Source organism: Limulus polyphemus, unplaced genomic scaffold (assembly GCF_000517525.1).
Source record: "Limulus polyphemus unplaced genomic scaffold, Limulus_polyphemus-2.1.2 Scaffold1020, whole genome shotgun sequence".
In the NCBI taxonomy this organism is placed as follows: Eukaryota; Metazoa; Arthropoda; class Merostomata; order Xiphosura; family Limulidae; genus Limulus; species Limulus polyphemus.
This window is the reverse complement of record NW_013666630.1, coordinates 120,584-141,782: the sequence shown is the minus strand read 5'-3', so window position 1 is coordinate 141,782 and position 21,199 is coordinate 120,584. Positions and strand designations below refer to the sequence as shown.

Genomic DNA, 21,199 nt, shown 5'->3' with positions numbered 1-21,199 from the left:
GAGTCATTCCGGTTTTTCCAACAATAATGCCCTCTAGTGATGGCTGTTGATTTATTTCGTGATTTATTTCTACAGAACTTGTTTCTCAAATCCATATATAACAGTTTTATGTACGGAAACCAGTTATAGCAGCACAACCAGATTTTGCAGTGTATTTGTGCCAGTAACTGCATTGGGACCAGCCACCATCAGCGTAAACAGTAATAAATGTTTTGTCTTCACTATCTGTATCTTCTGCTTCTATTGCTAGTTCTTTTTCTTTACCTCTAGCAGCCCACCAGTGGCACAGCGGTATATGTGCGGACTTATACTACTAGAAACCTGGTTTCGATACCCGTGGGGGTCAGAACACAGATAGCCCTTTGTGCTTGATAATAAACACCACCAATAAACATCGCTCCAGCATTCTTTATTGTTTGAAACATTTGCTTTCCCCACAACTGAAACAAACAAATATAAAATTAGATGTGATTTTTCTTATGATTTTATGATATTGCTGTCTGTTTATATTTGCTTAATATTGTTGACTTGAATCTGCTTAAATGTGATATTATTCGGGGAAATAGTTCGTATAAAATCATGAATAAATATAATATGAACAATGTTTCATAGAAAGGAACTATAGAATTTCAATATACTATTAACCACTTTCTGTATATCGGATCATACGTAAACATTACTTAAAATACCTTTTCAATTTTCTATTCACGTCTGATGAACCTGTTCAGAGACATGAACGGAACTCCTAGCATTGAGAAACTTCCATCCAATTGAGCATGTCCTCGACCACAACTGATAACACCCCAAACTACTGAATCGTTTACGTTTAATTGATAAATATCTTCCAAATCCACATGTTCTCTTGCTCTGATGTCATTTTAACACTTTGTTTAGTACTGGCGGCAACATGTGCGCTACAAGTAGGAGGAGGTGTGCACCCACTTATTTAGGAGTCAAACCTTGGAAAAGGTAACCGAAATCAATTAGCTCATATTCGCTATTGTTACACGTTACTAAGTATCCCACTAGATAATGAATATTCACTTTGGCTGAAAGCTTGCAGTGGGTAATAGTAAATAAATATTTTTATTAGATTAAATTAAATTTAAGTACAACGTTTCAGTCACGCGATAATTAATGTTAATTCGATAATACTATAACCATCGGATACAAAATTTAAAGTAACAATATTTTACGTAGTTCGACAATATCGCCATCTATTGGTTAATATATTTTCCTTGCCGTTTTCACAACTCTTCAATGCCGATTGGAAGAAATAAAATAGGTTTCGTATAATAGTTGAATTTCATTAAGGAATTTGTCTGATTTATTCTCCAGTAATGTTATCCTAACTATGTCACATGTTATCGAAATACTTAAAGTATTTTACGTTATCAATTAACACGCTTTACTGTGTTCTTTTTGTTGTTTATTTGGCTACACGAATCATCCAAAAGCTACGCCATTTAAAATTTAATTCTATATGAGTGGTATTATAATTTAAAGAAACGACATGTAATAAAAAACTATTACACTTTAGTTCAAAACTTAAGACAAAATATCTAAGACAAGGATTTCAATATCAGTTGGATTAAAGTAGGTTCCAAATTAATTTTCTGTAAAAATATGTGCCACTTTGAAAATTTAATTTTATTACTGGTCAAGTGTACCAGAAAAAAAGCCCTTTCTGCCATTACTCCTGATGAAGGAAGTACACTTTCCAAAAGCACTCTGGTTATTGGATTTCTGATGCTTTCTAAAATGGTCAAATATATTGGTATTATGTAAATAAACTGAATACATTTAGATTTCTGTTTTTATGATAATGAGAAGTTTTAGTCACACTCAAAGTTTGATAAATCTAGCTTGATATGGCATCACAGAAAAATAGTCTCACAAACTTCAGTTTAATAAAACGTTTGTCATGACAGCAGAGAATCTTACTAAGTAGGTAAAAACTCAACTGAGATGCTGTCATAACAGGTATTTGGAATAAGAGTTTTTGTGAAGATCTGTTATATTATTTGAAAATACAGAAAATTAGGAAGAACAACTAAATTTTCATTGTTTAATCAGAATAACTCTTTCCAGACAAAAGCTGAATCACATGGTGTTGCTTAATCCATGTATTAAAAGAATTACAAAATATTAAAACCCTAAAGAGCTATTTTTATGAATATTTTTGTATCTTCCAAACTCATGGTAGTTATTCACTTAATATTTTAACTTTTTCCTTACTGGGTAGTCAATATCTAGATAATATTTCAGAATGTCACTAGAATAACAGGCTTATCATCTTATCTCTCAGAAAAGTATCTACTAAAATTCTGAGATACAGAGTAAATAAGAAAAAATATAATGACTTTTATGACTTCTTTTTTTTTCTTTACACAAGCACAAAATATGTAAGAAAGTAATATCAGGATCTCAGAACAAACTGCTGTCAGTTATGATCAACTGTGGTTATACATTTTTCTTTTAATGCATTACCTATTTATTTTAAGTATGCCATGATATAAGTTGACTAAATGTGATTCAAAATGAGGCATATATAAATAAAGGAAATACATAAAAAATGTAAAAAGTATGACTAACTAGGTTTTATCATTGCAATCCATTAGGAAACAAGATGAAGATTTAAAAAATATCTTAACATTCTTTTCACTAAAATTATAATTATCCTTTGCAAGTTTTTGTTACTTTATGCTTGAATTCAACCTTCCCTAGCTTTTCATCCTCTAGAAACAGAGTTGGTATTCAAAGCACACTCCTATACAAACATAACATTTAACATTCAAAGAAATATATGAATACCACTGAAATGAAAATGAATACTTTTAGCATATGCAATTAAACATACACAATTGAAAACTTGGGAAAATAAAGGTTAAGACTCAAAATGGAAAATACCGATAAGAATCACCTATTTGGTAACAATATTTTAAAATAATCTTTTGTCATATTTGTATCCCCTACACTATTCATGTATCAATGCAGTAAGATCGAGAGGTTTTAACTCATAATGAGTGGTTTTATCCAATGTTTAAAATTGTTTACCAGACTTGATGAACTTAGGTGATTAGTGGAAAACCTTGTTGACAGTGGTTTACAATAAACAGAAGAAAGATAGTTGGAATATTATTTGTGTGCTTTTATTTATGAGTATTAAGAACTCTGTGCTATAAAGTATTCACAATGTAAATGTACTTTGATATTATCATTATGAGATAGCAGATGTAAAACTGAACTTTTTCATAATAGATTTAGCATCTTAGGTAAACTAAATTTCTTTGGAATAAAATGCATATCAATTCACCAAATAGGAAAACTGAAGATGATGGTGAATTCAGTCTTTTTTTCATTCAATATGATACTCCTTAAATGAAATTCCTCTTGTTCATTAATAACTAATTTACAGACTAAGTAAAATTTGACTTGAAACACTTTTGCATTAAAATGAAAATATTTAAGTAGTGGATGTTAAATATGAAGAAATTGATGCTTTAATTTGTGTGTACATCTGAAATAGCAAGAACTCAGAAGTAGAAACTAAACTTTAATTTCAAACATATAGCAAATTAAACTTCTCAAATTATTTTTATATTTTACTTGTAATGTTTCTCAGCCTCTACTTATGTCAGTAAGTTTATAAAAACAGTTATTGTAAAATTTGTTTTTGAAATTATTAATGTATGCTTAGTTATATTGACATTTGATTATTATTTTCTCAAACTAATGATTTTTCATTATTGTATTGCACCATAGCAAAAAATAACATAAAAATATGCATCACTAGATCTCTGGATAACGTATTTATTGTATGTTAATACACTTATAACATGTTCTGAATAATTTTATCATCAGTTTCCACACATTTTTAAAGCAATATTCATACTCTAATAAAGCCCTTGTTACTTATAATTTATTTTTTACAAAAATCAAACAAATTACTTTTAATAGAAATTTCTATGATTTAGGTGTGATAAACAGTAATAATCATCCTGTTATTTCTCAGTTGGACTGCATTTGCAATGTAAGCTTATGTACTATAACATGCATACAATTTTGTGGAGTTTATACTTGGCCTTGCTGAAACTGCTACATTGCATATATGGTGGACTGTTGGTGTTAAAGAAAAATAAAATTTCAATAAAAATAAGACAAAGCAACAGTATGATAATTTTTTTTCTCCATTTCAAGATACTTTCTTTTGTTTTTTTCCTGTGAGGAAATGTACTTCATTAGATGAAGTGCAGAGAAAAGCTCCAAAACTTGAGAGCAGTTACTTTAAATAATTATTTAATTAAGTTAATGTTTTTCAAAAATGTCTTCTCCTCTTCATGTTTTAAAATGTTTAAATAGCAACAACAAATTAAAACAAAAACAAATTAACATATTAAATATTCTTTAAGGTAGTTAACTTTTTCTGGTTTAAAAACGTGCATCTGTGTAATTTTCTTGATGTTAAAATGTAGAAGAATATGATAAATCTTAATAACTGCAATGTTCTGTTCTGTTTGTTAACTGTAACTTAGTGTAAGGGAACAGCATCTCCCATGTCAACAATATATTGGACTTGTGAACGCATTATCAGCTTATTTTCAATTATATCCTCTAACCATTTTTCACAAAACAAAGTTTCTTTTCGATGTATCAATCGACAGCCCTCCAAAGTATAAAACAAATCCATTGGATAGTTTTCGGACTGAAATTTCAAACCTACTTGTGTAACATAAACAGCCGCAGTAGTCATAGGAATGGGATTTTCTGGGGTTGGAAGACTCCATTGTACTGAGTAATGAAACTTTGTTGAAAGATCTTCTTCAGACTTTCTTAAAAATCTTATAAAATACATCCATTTCGAGGATACATTCCATTTTCTAATGAGATGATGAATCATTTCTTCACCTCTCAAGACCGGGCTAGTTGGGTCATCCTCAATATTCAACTTACACTCTAACTCTAAGCCTAAAGTCGTTGAGAAGCAATCACATTTTTCGTGGTCTTCATATTTCGGAATTCCACCTGTCAACCACTCCTTCCACTGTAAAAGCGTTAAAATTCTATCCAAAACTTTCTGCACTATTCTGTTACAAGTTCCATCAAAATGCACCTTATCATTATGAATGACTTCCAACTTACCTGGATATTTATTGGTCATGTTTCCTTTACCAGAATTTTGATTACAAGTCGCCACGTTTATGTAATTACAAATTACAGCGTCATCTTCAGACAAATAACTTACGATACACCTCGAACATCATAACTTAAAAATTTGATTTAAAAAAAGAAGCTAAAATGTAATTATTATTCTTGAACTGGTTATACTTAATGCAGTATTTATTTTTAACTACGCATAACATTCTCTAATTTTGAACTTGACTGAAGGCAATTAATCAACAACATCCACCGCAAACTCTTTGTCTGATGGAAAAGTAGAGTTTACTCTTACTCTTATAGTGCACCCACGCAAAATGGATGCAAATCCTAACATTCACAGTCCTGGAACGTTAAATACTAGGATAAGTTGCTCTTCTACTAACACGTTTCTAGTGAATAATAATTCTAAATAAGTATGAAAAAATACAAATGTATTCCCTTACCTACATGCGTGTAAGTTAACTGATAAATTTAGCATAGTGTATGTCATTGAACTTCTTTTCGAAATTTTAATTTCAATAAATAACTTAGAGTTTGCGTATAATGTTATGAAAAGGTGTTGTATTTCTACGTAATAGTGTAAAAAGACACATTTTATTTTAAAAAGTACAGTACTTTACTAACTACGACTAAAAACTGAGTTTCGATATTCCTGGCGGACACTGCACAGATAGCCCATTGCATAGTTCTGCGCTTAATATCAAGCAAACTATCCGTTACAGGTATGTCTGATAAGATTAATTTTATGTTTACAGTGGTAGTGTAGCGCACTATAAAAGTCCAAATGTAAAATTTGATTTGCTTCGCAATAAACACAACAGTACAATAAAATTAAACATTTTCATATTTATTTTGTACTTAACAGTGTTAAACTATCCAACAACGAGAAAGAACGTTAACTACACATGTATATTATTACAGATGGTTAGCTCGTCACACGAGTAAAATATTTTTTTCTGGCCCGCGGTACCCCCTACCTGTAAATTTAGAATGTTCAAGTATGTTTGGATTAAATAGTAATTTCTGGAATAGGGATTTATTGGTTGTTATTTGATTATATAACTCGAAGTTAAATTTAGATAACCCTTATGAATTAGCAAATTATTGTTTAGTGTACGCTATTAAGATTCATCAAATCACAAAATCAGTATTAGCTCTATGCTATGATTATAGAGATTATATTTTTATTCGTATCATTACAGTGTTGGAATAATTTAGTTTTCAATATCCAACTTTCCACAAATTGTTGCGTTGGATTTAGAAACTAAATAGGATTTTATTAAACTTCAAAATAGTAAAAAATATTATGCTAACTCTAACCTTTCACCAATCAACAACATAAAAAAATTGTTTCACTCCATATTATGCTAGAAACGGCCAATGAAATTACTAGCCTTTTTAGTAATTTCAACATTGATGTAAGAACTGTATTCAAACCTTTACATAAGATTAACACCTTACTACCTAACCCGAAAGAATCCCCACTAAAGGAACAAACAAAAGGCAAAAATAGTATCCCATGTGAATGTGGAAAGAAATACATAGGACTAACGTTACGTTCCTTAGAAATAGGAAGCTTGTTTGTTTGTTAGTTTTGAATTTCGCGCAAAGCTATACGAGGGCTATCTTCGCTAGCCGTCCCTAATTTAGCAGTGTAACGCTAACTCTTGGGCTAAAATTTTACCAACGAACAGTGGGATTGACCGTAACATTATAACGCCCCCACGTCTAGCAGGGCGGGTATGTTTGGTGGCACGGGGATTCAAACCCGCAGATTGCGAGTCGAGCGCCCTAACCATCTGGCCATGCCGGACCAGAAATAGAACGCAAAGAACACCAAGGTCACATGTGTAGAGGTCAATTTCAGATATATGCTTTAACATATCAATTTAAAATAGGTCACAAAATACTTTGTGATGAAATTCTTCTCCCACACCAAACTAAAGCTAAAAAAGAAAAATATACTTTAGAAACTATAGGAATCATCATTGCAAACGATCTCTTTCTAAAGCGTGATTATGGCCCTAACAAAATCAGCCGTATTGGGCAATGTCTATTCATCGCCCATACACTTGGTCAGACATGACCTTTACCTATAATACTCTCACATACTGACATAATTTCCGTCATATTTAATCCTTTTAACTTTTGTCTTTGAAACTATATATAAACCCTGTATTGCTTTGCACATATCATACAGCGCTTGACCAGTAAAAGTGGGTTTTCTCGGCTTTTTCTTGTTTCCTCTCTTGGAACTGGCTTGCCTCGTCACGAGTCTTGGCCCGTCCAGCAATCTTCACCTGCTCCATCTCCTTTTTCGCAACTCTCCAGCTCGGAAGACCACTTTCAACAATCAACAACTTTTCATCATTTCTCCATACTTTCGAGTACACCCATCCGCACCACAAATCAACCCTTCGTTAGGGGGGTGAAGATAGGCTGAAAGTTTCTGAGCATCCCCGGTTGTCTTCTCCTTTCTGGAAAAGTTTACAAGCCGAAATTACTGTCAAGATTCAATTCGATAGTACAGGTCATACCATTTGATATTTTCTCGAGCTGAGACGATGTCAACGCCACTAGTCATCATCGACAGTCCACCTAACGACTTTTCTCCCCGAGAAATTGGGGACTTTAGTTTAATAAAACAAATTTCACAGGGGGCGAGCGAAGGAGAATAAACATATTCTCAAACCTCTCCTTTAAACTAAACACCTTCCACGATTGAAATAAAAAGAGTAGACCAATTTATTACCACTGAATAGATACATCAAGCTCTAGAAAAAGATACCAAAATACGTGCAGTTTACCGGATCATCTGAAGGAAAACAAGAAATTCGTCACACTTCATGAAAGTTGTCACCACCTCGAAACAAACAGTAAATACATTCATTCCCACTGGTGCTTTTTCTATTCATTTCACTTCGAAGCTGAAAGGCCTCTTCGAAAACCACATCTACCAATAACCAGCCCAAGTAAGTCTGCTACCAACGACACATAATACTCTCTAACGAACAAGAAACACAAGACACAGAAACATTACACGAAAATTCAGAAACACTAGATCGCACACTCAAAATCGCCCATTCACAAAGGAATTCAAGCACACATTCACTCCAAACCGGCATGACCTGGTAGATTAACTGGTCACACAAGTGTCTTTGACCTTCCGTCTTCCAGCCATCAATCTACCTACAAAATGCGCAACACGTTATCCTTTTTTCCCAATATCTTTCCACCAGTAACGAAAACCCGATTGATAGAACCCCCTTAAACCTAAATCCACCATTCTGCCTTTCCCTCAAGAAGGAAACCTTCCTGCACTAGTTAAATAATGCTGACAATCCCACGTACGTTCAGTAATCCTTCCTCCCTTTCTATCTTCAAGACACCTTTTTATTTTCTGGTTTCTTCGGGCACTGGTCAGGTAGAACACTGTGCCTCATCAGTGAAAGTGAGTTTTCTTGGGGTAACCCCCCCCCCCCAACACACACACACAAACAGACAGGCTGTTGTATAACGAGAAGAAGACGACCGCTATCTGGAGGCATTCACTCCAACAAGCGACACCAACCTTTTCCAGTTTACCACACTCAACCTTCACAAAGCCAAGTTCAACTTCTGTCCAAAATCTATGAACTCACAAGTATAACCATACTCTTCTCCCATGTGCAGGTCGAAGAGAAATAGGATATTTCTGACCAGCCCGGTTGTCTCCTGAAGTTCCCAGCAAACTCCGAGCGATTTTCTACATAAATATCTGCCAAGATTTTTATTTTTTGTACAGATCATACCTGAAAAAAACAGAGTATGTTCTGTTGTAACATGTAGTATGTTCCACCATTAATAAAACTCCTTATGCTTATAAATCATTGTTTGCCTATTATTATTATTATATTGGCATAACCTGCTTCCTTACTCAAGTAACTAGCAATTTGTTATCAATAATTTCTTCAACTTTTAACTTAACTTCATAAGGTATCACTGCCTTTAACGTGTACTATTATTTTCTTCAATCTTGGTAAGTGAAATTATTTTAAAATTAAATTGATTTATTTTGATCTACTCCTTTGGATTATTTCAGTTTTAGGGGTCTATATCTTCTAACACTTAACTACAATGATTCCATGTAGGGTATATACTTGTCAAAAGGTTAGATAAAGGATATTTTAAATATATGAAGTGATACTTTCTCATTATGTTTTAATAAAAAATAGGAAAACCAAATCCTTCTAACAATAATTTTTGAACCAGCAGTTAAAAATGAAAATGCCTGTTTATGTTCTGCATTGCAGCCAAATATTTTGTTTGAATGAATACAGTTGTACAAACTCAATACATGCCAATATACATACACTTTATTGTTTCATTTTTTATTTCAAATATTCACATTCATAAGTCATTTTACACAAAGAAAAATAAAATTATACATTTGTTTTAGGGGGCTTAATACACAGAAAGATATGCTAATTCTTTCTTTTTCTCACTCACACACATACATATAACCATAAAAGCACATGGTAACAAAGTATCCTTCCCATGACATACATTTGGTAAGCTTCTTAAAGTAGTATTACTTGAACCTGAGAGAAAATTTACAATTGAAAAAGAAAAGTTATTTGATTTACAGACAAGTAATTTAAATAATAGCAGTAACCTATAAAAACACCAAAAACATATTCTCTTCTCCATTTTCTTTACAAAACACACAAGTGTGGAGCATTTCGGAAAAATGTTTATATCCACAAGAAAAATTAGGAAATATTAGATACCATTTTACAAATTTGGTAAACATTTATAATATACACAACAAATAAAAACATAGAGCTCTCTGTTGTTTCTGAGTAGACTTCAGATTAGGAAGTATTTTTAATAACCAAAACCAAATATTTAATGCCACAAAACTGATTAGAAACTTTGTATTGATTCCTTTTTTAAAAATTTCACTACGCCTAAAATGAATTTTTTTGATGCTTCTTCTAGCAATAGAATATGTGACAATCTTTATTTATTTAATGTTTTGCAAAAAAGTATGTTCATGGGTGTTGCCAGGATTTTCTTGTGAGGGTTCAGTTCCAGTTGCCTAAGCATAAATGTAGAATCGAATGATTTATCTGGGCAAGAATATGATTTGACAAAAGCATTTGCCTGTACAGAATTCATGCACATAGGGCATGACAGTGTGTGCAGAGGAGGCAAGAAATGCATGGAATAGAGCCTGTCCACTGTACATGTGATCAGCTTCAAAGCATGAAATGAAATGAACCATACTGCAGAACCAATCTCACAAGCACTTCATTTTGGTACTTTTCCAAGCTTATAGCTGGAACAGGAGCCAAAAACATGGCCATGTCAGTAATCTACAATGATAACACTCCATTCTACATGAAAAATCATGCCAAGGCCTCCTGTGCAGATACATTAACCAGTGAGACATGTTGGAGAGGACCAAGTTACAGTAGTTTCTATCCAAGCTACAACTATGTGTGAATATGGAAGGCATCATTCGCTTGGTTGAGATACAAGCGATGTAAATACATCTAAAGATGGAGCTCCAGGACCTAATGGTGTAAGAATCTTACAGAAGCCAACTTGCTAAGTTAGTGTTCAAGAATCAATGCAGCTGGGCAACAGGTATCATCACTGAAATACAGACTATGCCTTTAACATATCATTACCAAAACCCATGAAGATCCAATCTCATCTCAACCATCAAATCATTGTCCTACAAAAGATTACTGGCAAGAAACCCAGAGAAAACTGTAGCTAAAAGGCTTGCATATCAGAATGAATCACTACTGCCTTCATTATTTGGTGGTTGTCACAGTGGAAGAGCAACCTGGATCAATGCTGTTGAATTCATAACTGATACAATAGAAAAATTGAAACTGGTAAGAACACCATGACAGTAGCTTATCTATAAGATACCTACAATAGAGTCCAGCTGTCAACTCTTACCAACAAAATGATCAGAATGGACATCAGTGTAACAAATGTAGGGTGGGTCATAACTGCAATAACTATCAGAAGATGCATCATGAAGTATGGAAGCTAGAAATCAGACTGGATCACCATCAACACTTTTGCCAGTCCTCTTCAATATCTACCCCACAGACTAGCCAATGATGACAATCCAACCAGATGCTACATAAATATTCATTGATGATGTTCTAGTGTATAACAGAGGCTTTTAACAAAGCTGAAACCAAAAGCAAGATGCAACAACCTTTAGCAGCATAAGCAACTGTTTATTTGTGGTCGAAACTCCTCCTGGCAACACCCCTGAATTTTATGACTAATAGTTAGTTAGTTAATGAGAAAAACGTATATTCATCTATAAAAACAATTGCTGGACAAAGAATTTTATATTTTAAACAAAATGTCTATTTATTATGCTTTAGATAATAAAAAAAAGTAATTAATCATTATTGGAAGATTAAGTTGTCATAAATCAACAGACTGAAAAATATAAGTTCATGTATAATAATCCACACCTTAGCTATCTCTCTTTTAACCTATAAATAAAATTATACATTCAAAAACACATATTTTGTATCTGAATAATAGTTCTTATGTACAAACATATAAAACAAAATATTTAATGACTGACAAATAGTCTCATAATAATTACATCTATAAGTTTTGGGTGTTGGAGATAACTGGGTAGTTACCAAATCTTAAATCATAGTAAAACATTACATCATGTTATTTACTTTTATGATCTCTACTTTTCTAAATGTTTTTACAAAACAATAAATATTTCTCTCTTTCTGGTAAATTAATGTTAAAATGATCATTCATTTGTCAGCAGATGCTTTATTAACATTTTAATCAGTATATTAAACATTATATTATCTTTCTGAACTCTTTATGTCTGTGATGAAATTATCAAAACTATTTATAAATGTTTATTCTGATTACAAATACATTGAACACTAGAAGAGACAGCAAGCAGGAGAAAAAGTATCATACATGATACTATTGACTTCTGACATTAGCTTCAAATGTGACCCAATCTCTGTGAATTGTTGTTTATTATTACTACAATGTGTTCCACTCAACCAATTACCTGTAAGAGAAACAAACAAAACAAAATGAATAAAACCATACCTATAGAGATCTACATGTGTGCAAGTATGAACAAAGCATCCTAGCCTGTTCAACAAACAAGCCTTAGCTACTTTCAGTGTCCTTATGTAAACAAAGTTTACCCAATTAAATATTTAAAAAATTATAATATAAATACATCGAAAACATTCAATATCTGTAAAACTGAAGTTATCTATACTGTGTTACTTTTAATCGTATTTCTTAACCAATATAAAAGCTTACAATATTCATTTGTGGATTAACGCAGTTTATAAGAAGAATATTCTGTGCTGCCCATGAAAGTACTTCCTTCTTCTGATACTGTGCTCATATCGGATTACGCACTATTGCCCGACACCGATATTTCCATTTTAAAAAGCGTCTGCCAGAGTCGGCAAAGTCAATCTTATGAGCCACACCCCTTGTTAAACTTTCCACCTTTAAGCATACAATAGCCATGACTGCATCGGAGGACTTTACAGGTATATGGCTGAATACGATTACTGTAATTTCAGATTCGTCGGTCATATTTCTTATGAAAATTGCCGGTGGTTTCAAAGAGTAGCAGAAAGATACAGAACTTTTGACGTGAGCCTTTACTAACTTCAAAAACATGTTAAATATATTATTATGGTACAAGTAGTTATATTCGGCTTCACTGCATGGTATTTTGAGTCGAAGAGTTCACGTTTGAAACCACAGCGTTAACGCTGCGGATATCAGCGTTGTTTTAGCTTGGCTTTTAGGATGTAGCTAAGAAGCCTACTGCTGTCCTAAGAGCATTGTTGTACGAGTTTGTTTTTCTTTCACATTTACAGAAATATTGTGTCCTTTACATCTACACAGTTAATAATATATATGTAACATAAGCCTTCAGCAATAATCTATCCATTAGACATTGCACTGTCCTATGATCAGGTTTTCGATTTAAACCAAATATGTATGCTCTAAAAAAGTATTCGGTGGTATCACGGCTTGCATACGAGGGGCAACATGCCATTTCATTAATATTTGCAAATTACCGTTATACACAGTGATTAAACTCACATAATCCAGGCTGGGAAAAACCATGCTTACTAGATCGCTTGATGCTAAATCTAACTTGTTTTGTTTGGATGAAACAGGATGTAACATTTAGACGTTCAACGTATCCTCATCATTGGGTAATGAAATTAGTTCAAATTAAAACTAAATGAAGTTATATTTTCATAATATTTCAATAAAAAACCATTACATAACATAAGGCTGCAAAACAATTTGAAAACTACACATTTATGTTACTCGAGTTCAACCCAATGCCGACGATATTTGCCTCTAAATAACAGCACCAACTGAATAGAATAAATACTTATAAATAATCTATACATTCTAAAAAATGCTTACTTTATCATTCCTCCAACTTCCGGATCCATTTGAAGCGCCTCTAGGTGCTGAGCCTCTACCCTACGGTGTCCAGAACGCAAGGACTGAACTGACTTGCCAGAGCGTCTTGACCACCCAGACCCGGATTTCTGACTAGCGGTATACCGAAGACCCTGTGCAGACAGAGTTGCGGATTTTCTACGGCCCAAGGACGGACTTCCCGGCTCTTCGGCGATCCACGGGTGCTTCAATGCTTGAACAGCCGTCAGTCGTTGCTGAGGGTCACATAAGAGAAGAACGCGAACGAAATCTTTGGCTTTATCTGAAACCTCTTCCCAGACCTGTTAAGAAAACAAACATATCATGAAACAAATGTTTACCTAGCATTTCAAAACGTGAACGTGTATTTTAAAGTCGCAAATATAATATAATAGCCAATTCAACAATAATCGACATTAAACAACAAAGCTGAACAATAGCTATTTACATCCATCTATATAAATAAAGACAAAATGTGTTTTTTTTCAATATAATAAATATACTCTCTTATGGCGATATGCTATCTCCATTTTTATTAATTAAATTAAAGCATGGGAGTGCAACATACTCTAGAGGTTTTTATATATGGAAAACGAACTGACGTTCGGTGTCTCAACTTGTGTTTAAACTTTCGCGATTTTTTCATGTCCAAAGTCATATAATTACCCAATTATATTTTAACTGTACTTTGCTGATAATAATTTTGATATTTTTTTGTTTTTAAGAGCTTTAGCTATTTGACTGAATCTGGCTATTGGAGTTATCTAGTACACACATTTCCATACCATATAAAGAGCAGCAGATTAAAGCCGAATATTATCAAAATTCATTCAGTTGTATTGTAAAAGGTCAAATGTTTTACTTCATCTTTCTAGTTTTGGAAGCAACTGTAGGAATGATGTTTCTTTCATCGTGTATTATAGATTAGCCGAGTACCTGGTGTTGATCGGATGAAAATGGCTTTAACTATCGCGAGTTGTTTTGATTAAATGAACCTTATTAATAGTGATTTCTTGCAAAAAAAATAATTTTGATTACAAACAATAACAATGAGCGAAAAACTAATAATTTGCTAAAGCTATTTTAATCAAAAAGTACATTGTTCCTGCTTCTTGGATGTGCTTTGCATAACATATCAAGTTGTCAAAACAAAATTCCCTACATTTTGGTGTCCTGATTTCCGCTGTGTGATCAAGTGTCGTTTGCAATGTATTTTGACTTTATTGTCGTTCCATTTAATGAAGAATTGATTTACTCTCTCCTCGTTGCAACACAACGTAAATGAAAATTTGCCCATACCAAACGTTTTCGTAAAGTCATTGTATAGCTGATTCTTGCGATTACACGAGTACACGCAAGCAGAGCAAAAAAAATATGGCTGAAGCAAGCCTATTTAGTTGAGGAAGTGCGTGCATGTTCGAGAGAAAGCACCAGACTTTTTCAGTTAAGAAGAAAAAGAGAGAGAGGGAAAGATAACAAATGAAGGTTCCACGAAGTTTTTAAATCGTTTTAACACATAATTGATCACGGATAAAATGATTAGGAGAAGTCCTCACACAGAGAAGAAACGTAAATAATAGCCCTCTTGGTCACACGTTAAAAAAAAAATCCGACCTTTTCAATTGGAGACCAATTGGTCGTCTTGTTTGCCAAAAATTGGTATATTGGCATCTGAGATCGCGGACACATAGCCCGTTACTTCCCGCACAAAACTGTATCTGCACCCGGAGTTTGGAGATGTAGCCGTGCATAAGAACATACCCACAGAGAGAGTGAGAGAGACATTCGCTCTTATATATATGATGGTGATGATCTGGGTTAAGTATCACGTATAATATCCCTTAACATTAGCAGAAACCAATCCTCTTAATCAATAATACTTGACAAAACCCACTGAATAAGTTAATTCAAGTTTAACCGATTTCCTTTTGTAGTTTCAACGTCTATTTCCAAGGCTCGAATTTAGCAGTCAATACGGCCATTTGTGCCATCTACCGCTCAGAGCTTCAAGTGACCAGCTATAAACTTTCTGTAGCAAAGTCACATTTATCATGAGGTTGTGATAGTTTTTCTCAGAATCGGTCACGTGAAAATAAAACAATCATTATAACTGAGATCGTAGCAAACCTTTATGATAAAAGTTTAGAGTGCATATGAAATTGAAATTGGATTTATATTTAAAGACGCATAAGAAACCAACAGGCCTATATTTATTGTTATTAAAATACACTATGTTAGAACAACCCCAAGAAGTATCGTATACCACAAACAGACTCGCCTTTTTCGTAGAAGTTGAAACAACATTTTTTTGTGCTATTTAACATATGTGATTAGAGCTGACTAAAAAAAAATAACTACGAAAAAAACCTCCAGACAAATGGTCATTATATTCGAAGACACTTGTTATCTGTAGTAAATCAAAGCCCTGAACTAAATTTGACCTACATTTATGACTGTACTTTATGCTTTTGTGACAACACTAACAATTTTCCCATACTATGCATCAACGACGATACTGCTTCATGAACTTTCCAATAATTGACAGCAATACTGTTAATACAAAGATAATAAACTAACTAAATACAACATACATTGCGGAACACCTCACAATTTATCTGTTTAAAGGACAATGTTACAAAACAGTAAATTACTTTCAAATATGCTTCGTTTATATATATATATATATATGCATTTTCAGTGCATCAATATCTTAAAAAAAATAGATGTACATTGGTGAGAATACCAAGATGACGAAAATATCATCTAATTCAACAAAAACCTTCACCAAACTCATTTTTTTCGTTCCCAATTCCTTTTTAAATTTCGGGAGCTTCTTTAAGCGGAACTTCATGTTTGAGGCATATCAAAGAAGGAATTCATATCTGTTTATTTTCTTTGTTTGTAATTAAGCACAAAGCTACACAATGGGCTATCTGTGGTCTGCCCACCACGGGTATCAAATCCCGATTATAGTGTTGTAAGTCCGCAGACATACCGCTATGCCACTGGGGAGCGGGCTTATTTTCTTTCTTTGATGAGAAACTTCTAAATGACGTTTAATATACTTATTATATTTTTTTTATTTATTAATAAAGCTTTTCGAAATTTTTGAGTCCAACATGAATTTTAAGATCGAGTAGCTCAAGAAACACAAACAATGCATTAAGTCTTGACCATGCCACCGTTTTTTTATATTAAATACGTCAAGAATTTTTAATTTGGCAAAATAAAGATTACTACTTCATCAATTTGAAAAATTCTGACGTACGCCATGCTAACAGTGCAATGAAGTGTTTTTTGTTTTGTTTTTTTAACACGCAATGCATACCTCGGGGTGTCAAAATTTCCTGATATATTGTCAATTTCTGCGGAACGTTAACTGCGGAATTTCGACACTGAAATATGGTATTTAGTACTAAAATAGAACAGAGAAAAATATGTTCAAGGGTGTTTTTTTAGGCATAAATACTCGAAGTTGTATGATCGTTTGAAAATTGCAATTTCGACGACATTTTCCGGAAAAGGGCACCCCCTTTTCAAGGCCGTTTTTCTTTTTATTTTCTTGTTCTTTTGTTTTTCCCCTCGTTCTTTCATGAAAATAAATGACAATACATGCAAATAAATGACAATTCGTTTACGATTTTGTTGTTTTGGGGGATGAATACTTATGTTGACCTTCGAACAAGTACAGAATTCATAATGAAACACCTCCTTGGGCTCTTCCTTTAGCTGCCTGCCTTTCCTTCTTTTTCTGTTTGATTTGGCAGATCTTGCTTTTTATTTTCTTCTCATCAGTTAACTTTTTCATGGGGTTGCCTCCTTTATCATCTCATATCTTTCCAGGACCACTGCATAGCATGCCTTTGGTGCAATGTTTTCATTGATGTTATTTCAAAACACACCTGGAAACGGTATACGAGTTGAAAGTTGGCCATTTGCTGCAATTTTTTCTTTTGCAATGAAGGCGCTGATTGCCGAATCTCTATCTCAGATGGTAGACCCAATGCAGAGGGGTATTTCATTTTCAACTTATCAAGTATGCGACCAGAAACCGTTTTTCATCACTTACATTTCCATCATCATACATTTGCTTCACATCATCTATATAACGATGAATATACTTTTTCCATATGTTTTCCTTGAACAGGCCTTATTGCCCAACCGTTCTAAAAAGACTCGTAACGTTTTTTATGTTCAAGAACAAAATTATTACCTAAATTACCATCATCGATACGTTGAATACATTCATCAGATCTTCCATCAGGTAGAAATTCAGTAGGACCCCGGATTTAGCTCTGTTACGTTATGAGAGAATCAATGCCCAAAAGTTCAACCAATTATCTTTTTTTCCGGCTTAAATAGCTCCGTGGGACTGAGAAGTGACAAAACCATTCACGTTTTAAGTTTTTACGTGTCTGTCCCAGAAAAAAAAAAAGCAAGTATTTCTATTACAAAGCCACATACTTGTAAGATCTTATTCTTGTTATTAATAATAAACTGAACGCTGCTATATTCATGAAGGTATGAAGAAACTATAAAAAAGAAAAAATGTCCTGACAGCCAATGACCCAAAATTTTAAATTACAAATTACAGATCAGCCTGTAGCTTAAGGTAAATATAAACGCACACACACACAAAACATACTACACAGTTATGAGGTTTTAATCATGATAATCAGTTAAATATGTGTTACATCTCGAGGAAAGTAATTGTTTTCAATCAAGAAGAAGGCTTCATTTTCGTTGATGCCACTATCGTAATCTATAAAGAACGTCTTTCTTCCATTCAATGCGGATCACACAAGCCTCTTTCGAATGATCATTTTCAACTAATAAAGAAACTATTCACTAACAGTGAAATTTGAAACTGAACCCCTCTAGGCTGAATTGTGCGCAGACACTCAATTCTAACGAATACAGAGGGAAACGAGAGCGCTGAATCCTCATAAAAAATATATCTGTTTCTTATTAAACCACATGACGCCGCACCCACTGGGTAACAAATCTATTTTGAAGGACAGATGTCAAGGCAAAATCTTACAAGTAATAACTTTTCCCAGCCAGAGGAATGTGTGTGTGTGTGTGTGTGTGTGTGCACATCATTGCTGGGAAAAGGGGTAATATAGAATTATATGAATTACAATCCAACATAAAATTTTATCCGCGACGAATGGAAGTCACGTATGGCACTTTATATGTCTACTAGATGTCGCTAATAGCACTTTCAAGTAATTATAAATTCCGTATGAACACAATTTTACGTATTCGAAAACAATTTCAACATCACGAATGTCCAAACGTTACAAGGGCCATCGGGCCAATACAGTATAAGAAACCCGATAACCTGAGTGCTTTCGAGAGGCATATTATCCTTCTTCAAGGGTGGAGACAGAAAGTCTACGTTCAAAGAGTTTGGTTTATCGAGTGTCTTGAACTGTAGCTTATTGAGTATGTTCTTCTTTGTTTCTAAACATCCAAAACAGAACGTCTAAACGAATGTGATTCGTTTAAATCTCGCAGCTTAAAGGTAGCGGAGCTTGGTACCCCTGCTACCCATAAAGAGGGTTCAAGGGTATTATTAGTGCCCTCAAGAACTTATTATCCCCCCACCCTGTATATATCTACTTATTCGTTATTGGCCAAATACAGAAGTGCTAATTCACCAATAGGACACTTAACTTTCTCAATATCACAGGAAGAAAAGTAGTTTTCTGTTATTCATTATTAATTGTAGTTATTATTGTAAAATTTTAGCAGCTCTTCTGGTAAAAGTCATTACACAAATGTTCAATAATACACATTGAAAACATGTTTTAAGAAACTGGAGTGCTGTTTGAGTGGGTATTAAAATCTGTTGGTTTTAGAATTTCGCAATGTTATACGAAATTGTATTTCACACACACAAAACATACCAAAATTAATAGCTTCAATATCTCTAGACACACACTAATAACAAATTCAAATCACTGTATGTCACATATAGGGCCTCAAGCAGTCTGCGGATTTAGAAACAAAAAGTACAACTTCTGCACACAGAAGAAGCAGCAGCAGATAATAAGAGGATATTTTTCTTGACTGATTTAGTTTGCAAGTTTATCATCCCTTTGTATTTTATTAAGTAGCTATGTACAGATTTATGATCTGAAAACGCACGAGATACACAGAAAATTTGGTATTTAAAAACAAAATGTAGTCTCTTAAATGCTTTTCAGTAAAATCCACATAAAGGAGTTTATTTTATAGGAAACTGTTTTATAACAAAGATGGTCAACCTGAGACGCGTTGGAAAAACTAGCGATACTCCTGTCATTTAGTAAATATCACATGTGGAACAAAACATAAATTGTGTTTGTAATTGCCGAACATGCATGAAATGCTATTAAAGTACATGTCATATTATTAATTACATCATTAAAAATCTAGATCTAAAAAACAATACAAGTGCTAAAACGCTTGACCACCTTATTTGCGTGAATAAAAAATATCTTAAATTAAGTTTTCTTTGAATTTTCAGACCTTGATTCAGGTAAGGCATAGCTTGGCATTTCCTAAACAGTAATGCTTAATTAAAAGTAACCCAGTCTAAGCATCTATCGAACTAGTGCTCAATACCTAATAATGATAAAAGAGCACCATTATTAAACTGCAGGCTGCCACCAAGAGAGTGAGAGAGAGAAATCAAATTGTAAAACGAATTGAAAGCGACGTTCAAATGAAAGACTTGATTTTGTGGAAACAAACACTGTATCACTCACAGTGTCGTATAAATTAAAATAGAATAAGAACCAGTGACGTAGCAAGGGTTCTCAGCACCCGGGGGCAAAGACACTTTTGGCGCTCCCACCTCTGAAATGTTTTGATTATTTGTTTTGTGACTCATTACCTACTTAATGACAATAACATAAATAATTAATTACCGCCTTACACGGGCCTAAAATAAAGTCACAATATAACATCTCACTATATCACAACTGTAAACCTGGAACTGATGGAAGTATAGCCTACGAGGTGTACATACATAATTCGTAAACCAGTATTGTTCAAAGTCACAAAACTAGGAGTAATCTTTCAAGCATGCAGAACAAATTTCTGTTATATCCCTAGTTTTGAAACTTGTTTTATATGAGAAGCCAGTCACTTGTGGTGTACGTGGATTATAAAACTGATTGATAAAATACTACTTAAGTTTACAAATAATACATTTCATTAGTTTACAACACTGTACATATACGTAACTAGATCCTGTACAGGTAGCATTCTGATATTCATGGTTACATTATATGAACTTGTCGTGCTTTTGCTACTACAAATGCACCAATTAAACTATCAAAATTTAAGGTATTAAGTACGTCTTTTTCAATACTTAATATTGCCAAGTTACTATGTCGTTCTTGAGTCATTGAGGTTCTGAAGTATGTAAGAATTAATTTCCGCTTGCTGAAGGAAATTACTAAGTCGTTCTTGAGTCATTGAGGTTCTGAAGTCTGTAAGAATTAATTTCAGCTTGCTGAAGGACCTTTCACAACTAGCAATAGGAAACCCAATTGTTAAC

The 21,199-nt window shown here is 33.5% G+C and overlaps 2 protein-coding genes across 2 annotated transcripts in view; both read right to left on the bottom strand.

Moving 5' to 3' along the window:
* Positions 1–945: 945 nt before the first annotated feature.
* LOC111086323 lies at positions 946–5,219 on the bottom strand. Its single transcript, XM_022388759.1, has 2 exons — positions 4,724–5,219; positions 946–959 (listed from the first exon to the last, which is right to left on the bottom strand). The coding sequence occupies exons 1-2, from the start codon at positions 5,159–5,161 to the stop codon at positions 954–956; spliced, it is 444 nt and encodes a 147-aa protein (XP_022244467.1). The 5' UTR covers positions 5,162–5,219; the 3' UTR covers positions 946–953.
* Positions 5,220–10,147: 4,928 nt separating this feature from the next.
* Positions 10,148–21,199, bottom strand: part of LOC106461726 (serine/threonine-protein kinase H1 homolog) — a 44,857-nt gene continuing 33,805 nt past the window's right edge. The window contains exons 2-3 of the mRNA XM_013921575.2: positions 13,630–13,949; positions 10,148–12,226 (exon numbers count right to left, since the gene is read on the bottom strand). Of these exons, the coding sequence (XP_013777029.1) occupies positions 12,223–12,226; positions 13,630–13,949 (324 nt within the window). The 3' untranslated portion in view covers positions 10,148–12,222. The remainder of the gene's footprint in view (positions 12,227–13,629; positions 13,950–21,199) is intronic.

Excerpts from the sequence above, each read along its gene's own strand:
- LOC111086323 (XM_022388759.1), bottom strand. The coding sequence starts at position 5,161 with ATGACCAATAAATATCCAGGTAAGTTGGAAGTCATTCATAATGATAAG.